At 37.2% G+C, this 11,033-nt stretch overlaps 1 protein-coding gene across 1 annotated transcript; it reads left to right on the top strand.

The window, feature by feature from the left end:
* The first annotated feature begins 2,151 nt into the window (after positions 1–2,151).
* On the top strand, positions 2,152–3,237 carry LOC132061610 (uncharacterized). The gene has a single exon (XM_059454385.1). It carries the CDS (start codon positions 2,152–2,154, stop codon positions 3,235–3,237), a length of 1,086 nt encoding a protein of 361 aa, XP_059310368.1.
* The last annotated feature ends 7,796 nt before the right edge of the window (positions 3,238–11,033 follow it).

Raw genomic sequence — 11,033 nt, 5'->3', positions numbered from 1 at the left:
TCCAATACCATATAATACTTGTTTAAAAAGTGGATATTTGAGAAAATCAGCTGCAGGCCTGCAGTAGTAGCAGAAGCAAAAAATATTTGGAATCTATGCCTAAATGCATATATGGTTTCTTTTACTTATTTCTCAAAGAGCGGTTGGTTTTCTTTTATGAATGGAGAAAGAAATCATGGACATATAGCATTGATTATAGCCGCTTTTCTTTTACTTATTAATTTATTCTTTTTTCTTGCAGAGTATGGAGACTCACCTTTGAGCATTGATTAGCCAGTTTCGTTCACGATGCACTATCTGTGTGAGAATTGGTATGTTAATTACACAGTGTATATTTCGTGTATATCAATAATTTGTCACCCCTGTACTCTGCAGCTGCAAACCTCTTGGATTTCTGCACTTATTTCTCTGCTGTGTTTTACTGATATTGTTTTCTAGCTGGTGCAATTGTTTTCTCTGCTGGTTTTACTGATATTGTTTTCTGCGGTTATTTCTCCAAGTGTTTTCTGATATTGTTTTCTAGCCGGCAAAATATTGCAATTGTTTTCTCTGTATGAGTTTTGACCTTTGTTTTCATGTTATAAGTGGTTCCAAGAGTTTCTTTGGTAACCGAGACTTGATTTTAGGACCAAAATTTGACATAGTAAATATAAATGATTTATCTTTTGTTTTAATATTTGGTACTTAATAGCATAGAGAACTAAACAATTACATATATTTTAATGTTGGACTTTAAATTGGATTTTGAACTTTATGAAAAAAAACTTTATCATGACCTATAGTTTAGAATTTAGAGATCGGATTTACCATTTAAAGGCTTACTAGCACTTATTCATACTTTGGACATTGGAGGAATGACTACCCCCCCCCCCCCCCTTACTTTAGTGCTCAATTTAGATCTTTTCTTGTTTGCCTTAGTATCTTTTCTAGATTCGCGTTTTCTTCTCGAATTACACTTCATTATTAGGCAATGCACATGCTTCCTTTGTTTATTTCTTCAATTGTCAAATTTCAGATTTGGATTTTTGCCCAATCTTCAAGATGCGGTGATTTGGATTTTTGCCCAATCTTCAAGGCGTTACGGTGATTCCTTTCGATTCTTTGTAGTATATTGCACCGATTTGGATTTTTGTTTTTGCTACATCCCATTTTATGGCCATTTGACATTTTAGTTATATTATGAAGTTAAAACTTCAAATGTGTTTTGCCTCCATCTTATATGTTGATATTTTGTACTAGAACTCTTTTTAAGAAGCACCTGCATTACTGTGCTTTTCATTAGATACTATGAAAAACCCGAGAAACCCGAAAAAACCCGAAAAACCGAAAAACCCGAGAAAAATTGATATCGAAAAACCCGACTTTTATTGGTTTGGTTTGGTTTATAGATTTAATAACCCGACACAAATGGTTTGGTTTGGTTTGTAAAAAATTCGAACCAACCGGTCCCATGTACACCCTGCATCAACAATGCTTCGTTGAGCCGCGTACGTGTCGAGCGACACGAGAGGATGAATGTACAACAACAAGGACCAAATGTGAAATGAGCTAGAAGGAGGAGACATAATAAGGTTGTCACTCAAGAATGGAAATCCAAAGGGCCTGTACAACACATTACGAGGGGCCGATCGAATGTCTAAGGCCCGGCAAAGACAAAGTGCACAGCAGACGGAACCAGCTACCCTTGAGACAACTAAAACTCCCCCCCAACAGCAGAACCAGAGACAAAGCCCAATGACAAGTAACAAGGCAGGTACACAGCCTGTTCCTGAGCTGAATTTGGAACATTTCCCTATCCTTAATAAGGCGCCTACTCCGATCAGGAACTCTTTCTCTATGTTGGCTAGTGGAAGCAATGAGACTCATACACGGTCTCCTAATAATGCATGGCTAATCGAAAGTTCAATATGACTTGGCTTTGTTGGAATGTTAGAGGGATGAATAAAAGGTACAAACAAAAGGAGCTGAAATACTATATTACTAGTAAGAAGCTCAAATTTGTTTGCCTGGTAGAAACTCGAGTTAAAATACATAGAGTAGCAAGTGTCTTAAATAATGTAGCTCCTAGATGGGCGACCCACACAACTATATTCATGCCGATAACGGCGGAGTTTGGATGCTTTGGGACCAAAACGTTACGAGGTGCAGTTGATGGAAGAAGGGGCTCAATACATTCATGCTTATGTGAAAGGTAGACTCGATAGTTTTGAAGCGTATGTTATTGCGATCTATGGGTTCAACAGTGTGGACCAAAGGAAGGCTCTATGGCAAAGTCTGATCAGAATAGGCCAAGGGGTCGCAAAACTGTGGTTGATGTGGGGCGACTTCAATGCGGTATTATCTCCCCTTGATAGACTCATAGGCAACCCTGTTACTTCTGCCGAAACACAGGACTTCTCGGACTGTATCCACGATTTACATCTGAATGAATTAACATGGAAGGGTGAGTTTTATACTTTGTCAAACAAGCAAACTGGTGCGGACAGAGTTTGGAGCAGGATTGACCGAGCTTTTGGGAATGCGGATCGGTTGATGCAATGGGGCCATGTCCAGACTGAATATGGTATGCCACATATTTCGGATCATTCCCCTATGCTGCTACAGCTATACACAGCTCCTCAAAATGGCAAAACTCCCTTTAGATTCTTTAATACTTGGGCTGAGCATGCCAAGTTCCCTCAAATACTAAAGGAGGTATGGATGCATCCGGTGGGGCAAGCAGGTATGAAAAAAGTCTGGCAGAGGCTTAAAACACTAAAACCGCTGCTTAAAGATCTTAACATCAAGGAGTTCAAGGGAGTCAGGCATAACATCGAGCAGGCTCGACTGAACTCGAAGATTGTCCAAGCACAGTTGAATGCTCAATGTACTGATGGGTTGATAGCACAGGAAAAAGAACTCCTTTTTAATCTAGAAAAATGGTCCTTGATCGAGGAAAGCATTCTGAAGCAAAAATCCAGGGCCTCTTGGATCAAACTTGGAGATTGTAACACCAAATATTTTTCAGCTGTAATGAAAGAACGATGCCAGAGGAAATTGATTAGTGATATTCGCTCCTTAAATGGCCAGAGAATTCATGAACCTAAAGATATTGAAGTAGAAATCACTAATTTTTATAGAAGCTTGATGGGGTTGGCTCAGGCTTGCCTACCAGCTGTAGATAAACGAATTATGAAGCTGGGGCCTGTTCTAAAAAGACAACAGCAGCTGGAGTTATGCGCAAAAATCAAAGATTAGGAAATTTGGGAGGGGCTTAAATCTATTGATGATGAAAAATCCCACACGGCATAGATGGGTATTCGGCCTATTTTTTCAAGAAAGCTTGGGATGTTATCAAAGATGATATATGTGCAGCAGTCAAGGATTTCTTTAGCTCTGGGTCAATTTACAAAGCCATAAATTGTACTACTATCACGTTGGTGCCTAAAATCCCGAGCCCTGAGACTCTCAAGGACTTTCGGCCTATTGCGTGTTGTACCATTTTATACAAAATCATCGCTAAGATATATGCATCAAGAATGCAGAAGATTATGCCTTTCCTAATTTGTGAGGCTCAATCGGGGTTTATACCAGGTAGGAGGATTTCTGACAACATCTTACTGGCTCACGAATTAGTGAAAGCCTATTCTAGGAAACATATCTCTGCTAGATGCATGATCAAGATCGATTTACAAAAAGCGTATGATTCAGTTGAGTGGGATACCTAGAACAAATTACGGAGGAGTTGGGATTTCTGCAAAATTCAAAGGTTGGTTAATGCATGTGTAATTACTGTCAACTATACTATCCTGGTAAATGGGTCGCCTCTCGAACCATTTAATGCGGCAAAGGGGTTGCGACAAGGTGATCCGATCTCCCCTTTCTTGTTCGCCATTGTCATGGAATACTTAAGTAGAAGCCTTAACAACTTGAAAACAGACAGGTCCTTTAAATACCATCCGCGATGCTCAAAATTAGGAATCACTCACCTTAGTTTTGCGGATGATCTATTGCTTTTTCCAAAGGGGACCTAGCTTCCGTGACTGCCCTACATAAATCCTTCCTGCTGTTTTCTCGGGCATCAGGACTGCAAGCAAATTTGAGCAAGAGTTCAGTGTATTTCGGTGGGGTTGAGCAAAGTGAGAGGGATAGAATCCTAGAACACCTGGGATATTCGTGTGGAGATTTACCCTTCAAGTATCTTGGTATACCGTTATCTACAAAGAAACTTACTCTAATTCAATGGCAACCACTGATTGAGAAAATTGTTAAAAGAGTATCCTTTTGGACTGCTAAGAAACTATCCTATGCATGGAGGGTTCAACTAGTACAAAGTGTGTTATTTGGCATACAATCGTATTGGGCACAACTCTTTATCTTCCCTGCTGAGGTGATCAAAGCCATCAAAGCATATTGTAGGAGCTATGTTTGGTCCGGGGTCAATACAATCACAAAAAAAACGCTTGTAGCATGGGATAGAGTCAGCTGTCCTAAGGCTTCGGGGGGTCTCGATCTCATAAATCTTCAGGTGTAGAACCAAGCGGCTATAGCTAAACTTTGTTGGGACCTAGCGAGTAAGCAAGACAGACTCTGGATAAAATGGATTCATGCATTTTACATCAAAGATCAAAACCTGGCCACTCTTCCCATACCTGGCCAAGCAAGTTGGATGGTGAGGCAACTTATTGGAACTTAGAAAAAACTCGAACAAGTGAACACTAGGACGCAGCCTTGCAAGAGCATGATCAGAAGCATTTATATACAACTACTGAATAACCATGAGAGAGTGAATTGGAAATGCTTAATGTTCCATAATACTGCCCGACCCAAATCTGTTTTTATCTTGTGGCTCTGTCTCTATGGAAGATTGTTGACAATTGATAGACTGCTCCGCTGGGGCTGAACTTTGATCCAGTATGTGTACTGTGTAAAACCTATATGAAGACAAGGAGCACATGTTTGTCAAATGTACGTATGTGCAGCATCTCTGGAGCAGAGTACTAGCGTGGATACAGGAGCCGCTGCTCAATTCGCAAACATGGCTGCAATATCTGGAATGGATGATCAAACAAGGGAAAGGGAAGTCACAGCAAGCTGGAATATTTCGCATGGTGTGTGCTGAGGTGACGAATTCAATATGGACCGAAAGGAATACGAGAATTTTTGAACAGCGAAGCCGTGAAGTAGAAAGGGTTGCCCGCAAAATAGCTTACATCTGTAATGTGCGAGCAACTCCTGGCCTCCAATCTCTTATGCAGAGCTACACATTCTGAGGGAGTAATAGTCCCATCAATAGGCGTTTATATGTGTTTTGTATGTAGAGAGTGGTAAATCAGATAGTTAGCTATGTTTGGCTATGCTATGGAGCTGTAATTGACACACTTGGTGATTAATAAAACATGTTAGTTACAAAAAAAAAATAAAAAATCACCATTAATCAATTACGCCTCAATCAATTACGCCTCAATCTTAAACTTGTTGATCAAGAGAGGGGACCAACTAGATTCGAAAAGAGAAAAGGTTTCATTGTGCAAAAATCCGTTGCAAATTAACGGAGCAACTAAATTCTAGTTCGAACAAAAACACATTAATCCTGATTTGATGATCAATATATAGTACATTCCAACTTTATGAGAAAAGCATTAAATTAATTCAAAGAATTGGTATTCATTGAAATGGATAATTTTATTCCCTTAAGAAATTAAGCTCAGTGCTGTGGAAATTACATTTGCAACTTAAATAAATAGTACAAAATCACATCAACGAGATCAAATGTCAACCACGACATGGAACTCAACAACACCATCACAACCGTAAAACAATGTCCACAGAAGAAGAGCGCGATGAATGAAAAGAGAAAAAAAAAAAAAAAAAAAAAAAAAAGGACCAACAAGCAACAAAGCATTGAATGGAGCAACAAAGAGTAGGCTCTAGTTTATTAGCTGATCAACGTGTACTGTTCGAACCCTCTCGAGCAACAAAGGATCAAATCTCAGTGGATCGTGAGAACAATAGTAGGCTCTAATTTATTAGCTGAACGAGTACTGTTCATACCTCATCGAGCAATCAACAAATTCGACTTGACCTCCAATGCTACCATCACAAGTATCACAATCTGAATATGCTACATTTGAACTACACGTAGCATGACCATAAGCTATAGCATCATTAGGATAAGGAGATATTACATGGTAATCATAACCTTGACGTGGAGTCTCATTTGTTAACGATACAAGAACATAATACAAGCTTTTTGCAAATGGACCATTTTTGTCATACGTATCACCATTGCATATATGGTCCAACTCTGGAAATTCACTTCTCACAAAGCAATTAAACCCCAAGATAACAATAAATAATGTGGTTAATACTTTCATCTCAAAAATACTATCAGTGGTGCTCTCTCTATTATTGTAAAAAAATCTTTTTATAATCTTCTCCTTGTTTTGTGTTACAAATTTGAGTTTCTCATATAGTCCTCGTTTAAATAGATCTAACCATCCATTGATTTCTTCACCAATGAAAACCAAGTATTCCATATTTTGGTCTAACTTACTAACTTGTTTTGTTAGGATACATGATATGCATTATCTTTTTTTTTTATTTTTTTTTACACCTACGGCTATGTATGTAATCCGCCGGCAAAAGAGCAGTGTGTATATACATGCATGGATATTCCTCTCCTCTCTTCGCATGGATATTCCTTGATATATGTCCTTTTTCGTGTCCCAATAATAAAGCCCGAGCACATATTGCCATTTAAATTTTGAGAGTTAACTTTTTAATTTTGATTGTTAAATCGGACGAGGAAACGTGAAGTTTTTTTTGAAATAAATGATTAGAGCGGTGAATTAAGTCCTACATCAAATAATTTTGTGAAATTGTGAATTAATGCATTAGTCACTTCAGCAATTTTCATCCATCCTTGTTGAAAATGTCAATTTGCACGCAACTCAACTATTTTATAAGTACCTATTACCTTCCGCCAATACAAATATCGGATAACTCTTTCTTCCAAAAACTACACAAAGAAATCACCTTCTTCTTCTTCTTCTTCTTCTTCTTCTTCTTTTTTTTTTTTTTTTGTCTGTTGAGATTTGAATACGGATTTCTAAGGTGTAGTCCATTTTAATAAAGGAAAATAACCCTCTATGACTATTTAGAAAAAATAATTATCCGAAATAGCCCATGTTTGTAATGTTACCCGAAATGGACCAATTTGTACCCTCACTTCAAAAGCCTGTAAATGTGATTACATTCTGGGGTACCTTGGATATAACATAAGTGATAATACAATTGAAAAAATGTTGTATATTGTTGTATATAGTTGAATTTTCTTGGATATAAACACCTCTTATACATTATTATACACTTTTATACAAGAGTGATACATTGTCTACTCCAGATGTATAAAGTTGTATATTGTGAAAAAGTGGCTATGCGGAATGTAATTTAGAAATATGTCTACGCAAATGTAATTTTGTATGCTAGATTGTACATTATTAAAATTTCCCCTTTTAAATAAATATATAAGTTTTTTTTAATGAGATCTGGAGGTTCGTTAATGGGATAGGGGCATAATTGAAAAGTTTGCTACCACTCACGAGGGTATTTTTTTCCTATTTCTAACAAGGCACTAACAATTCAGAGGTACTTTTGAACCAAAAATCAAACGAAAAGCATTTTTATTATATTTTCAATAGCTGATGAACATTTTAAGCCATTTGCCGTTTTCTTAATGATAACAATTTAGTACATAGTCTATGCTCTCAAAACGAAAGATTTTTTTTTTTGGTTAAACTCAAAAACGAAAGATAATAAAGTTGATGCTACCTGTTACTACTAGTTTGTAATCGATCTTATATAAATGTTATTGATTAAAGTTATTTTTATCCACAGTGATTCTTGTCAAGCCAATAACGTACGTATATAACCAGTAACTGCTATAATGTGAAAAATTAAAGTTAATTTTTTGGAAGAACAAAAATATCATAGATATTTAAAAGAGTTTCTAGAAAGTTATAATATAATATCTTTGATATATATTGTATTTAGGAATTGTCTAGAAATTCTAGACACTTAGATATTTATAGTTGAGGATAGAATTATCTAGAATAGTCTAGTGTAGGATCTTGGATAATTATCCTAAAGAAAAATCTAGATATTCTGTAGTGGTAGGGGATAAAGATGATCAAATGGATGTATCTAGAATAATATCTAGAGCATCCCTAGACAAGTATAAATAGGAGTGACATTAGGCATTTGTAATCAAGCCAAACCAACCCCATTGTAAGTCATTTAAGCCAATTTAAGAAAGTCTTTCTTCCATAATCAAATTCTCCTTTTCATAGCTTCCTCTTTCTTTAGTTGAATCTTCCGATCTTAGTATCTTGAAATTGCTAGCGAAGGTTTCTCCGATTACTTTTCTCTCGCTATATTTCTCTACATGGTATCGAGCCATAGCCACAAGTTGGTTTTTGGATTTTATTTCAAGATCGGGTTTGTGGTAGATTCAACTAGTTTCTCTAAATGGATTTGAGCGGCCGTGTTAATGGATGGGGATGGAGATGTTGAATCGAGATTACAAGGTAAGACATGTATGGAGTCATACCTTGTGGGGAGCAGGATTTGTGATGTTGTTAATGGTAGTTACACAAGTCCTCCTATTGACGGACCGAAAAATAGCGACGCATACAAGAAGTGGAAGCAGATTAATGCGAAAGCGGAGTTCATCCTAAAGAGGTCCATTTCTCACAACTTATTTGATCATATTATTAGGTGCAAATCAGCTCATGAGATATGGAGGACCCTCGATCGGCTATTCAACAAGAAGGATGAAGCCGCCGCAAATACGGAGAATGAATTGGCCACCACTCAAGGTAATCTTTCTATTGCCGAGTACTTTTTGAGGATTAAGAACTTATGTTCAGAGATTTCTTTATTAAATACGGATGAGGCTATCTCTGAAGCACGAATGAGAAGAATTATCATTCGTGGTGGCCGAATATATTCCTTTTGTTACATCAATTCAAGGATGGGCTCAACAACCATCCTTGGAGGAGTTTGAGAATTTGTTGTCATCTGAGCTACTAGCCAAACGTATGGCTAGTGTGTCTATCAAAGACAAGGAAATGCTCTTGTAGCTTACAAGAGGAATTTTAAGGAAGACCAAAGCAAAGTAGCTCAAGAGAGATGACACATTCTCAATTCCATGAGGGGTCAAGCTCGCCAAGGCAAGGAAGAGTTTTAATAATGGCAAGAAGACTATTAAATGTTATCGATGTGGTGAAGTAGGACACATAAAAAGTTTTCAAGAGCCAGGAAAGCTACATGGCTCAAACGAGAGAGCTCCCGAAGAAGAAGATTAGGGAAGGTGCTTTGTTTAGTTTCTCTCAATTTCAAAGAGGCCGATCGTGGATTCGGGGATATAATACGGTCCATTACGTGGAGAAGGAAGACAACGGTGTCATAAAAAAGCAAGAAGATTCCAATGACGTTCGGACTAGTGACGTGGTAGCGCTATCGAGGAAATCAACGAAAGATCTTAAAATTAGTAATAAAAGTCCGGACGTTGTTGAAGTAGAACCTGAGCATGAAGGTTCTAAAACTATATATGAAAATGGTGACCATTCAGAGAAAGCATTGAGGGAGTCGTAGTGGAAGTTGAGGTCTCTGGCCAATCATCTGCCATATCAGACTCAATCACTAGCTCAGATCAAATACTGAAAGCAGATGGAGAAGCCGGCGGTCAAATAAATGAAGAGGTTGACGTTGAAGGCTCGATTTCATATAACATGGTTCTCGGATGCTCTGAAGCTGACAAACAGTTCATTGAGGAGCTGAAAAAGGATTCTAGTGGTGGATCCTACGGTAGTGCTAAGTCTTCGCAGGAAATTAATGGTGATCATCACCGACTGTGTGTTTCTCCATATAACACAATTGTTAAGGAGCTAAGAGAAAGGGGGAGTAAACTCAAGAATGTAAAATTCGACAAGATGATTCACGTGGTTCGCAAAGGCCAATAAGAAATAGTGGCAAGATCAAGCCGCTACAGATGAAAATTTTATCAAGGCATATTCATGTTTCTTTGGAGGCCCAATTATCGCGGAAAACCATCATCATTTGAAGAAGGAAGAAGTGTCGGGAAAACATTGCCGAGATCTTCACCAAGGCACGTCCAAAAGATTCGTCTCGAGTTCTTCCACGACAAGTTCGGATAGCTTCCAAAAAATTACTTTAAGAGTGTGAAAAATTAAAGTAAATTTTTTGAAGAACAAAAATATCATAGATATTTAAAAGAGTTTCTAGAAAGTTATAATATAATATCTTTATATATATTATATTTAGGAATTGTCTAGAAATTCTAAACACTTAGATATTTATAGAGGATAGAATTATCTAGAATAGTCTAGTGTAGGATCTTGGATAATTATCCTAAAGAAAAATCTAGATATTCTAGAGAGAGTAAAGATGATCGTTTTTTCTTATGGATGTATCTAGAATAATATCTAGAAGCATCCCTAGACAAGTATAAATAGGAGTGACATTAGGCATTTGTAATCAAGCCAAACCAACCCCAATTGTAAGTCATTTAAGCCAATTTAAGAAAGTCTTTCTTCCATAATCAAATTCTCCTTTTCATAGCTTCCTCTTCTTTAGTTGAATCTTCCGATCTTAGTTACGATCTTGGGCTAGCGAGAAGGTTTCTCCGATTTACTTTTCTTGGTATTTCTCTACATAATGGTGTGTTAGCATTTCTATTTGAGAAGTCTTGGATTCATGGTGACACACCCAAAGTGCCCATCCACCATGGTTGGGCTAACCTTTTTTGCCGTTATTTAATGGGGACAAAATGGGAGTTTAAAGTTAAAATTTTTGTTAAAGAAAAGTATAATATTTTTTAAAAAACATACTAAAAAGAAAAGTTTGACACATAAATTGGGATAGAGAGAGTATATGTTTTCTTTGCACCAAGATGTAGGGTGTGCTTGGTATGAAGGAAGACAGTTTAAAAAAAATTTTGCCAATTTTTTCATGTTTGGTTGGTCAAAATA

This window comes from Lycium ferocissimum, chromosome 6 (assembly GCF_029784015.1).
Source record: "Lycium ferocissimum isolate CSIRO_LF1 chromosome 6, AGI_CSIRO_Lferr_CH_V1, whole genome shotgun sequence".
In the NCBI taxonomy this organism is placed as follows: domain Eukaryota; kingdom Viridiplantae; phylum Streptophyta; class Magnoliopsida; order Solanales; family Solanaceae; genus Lycium; species Lycium ferocissimum.
This window is presented reverse-complemented; position numbering and strand designations above follow the sequence as displayed.

Coding starts and splice junctions, on each gene's coding strand:
- LOC132061610 (XM_059454385.1), top strand. CDS start 2,152: ATGGAAGAAGGGGCTCAATACATTCATGCTTATGTGAAAGGTAGACTC.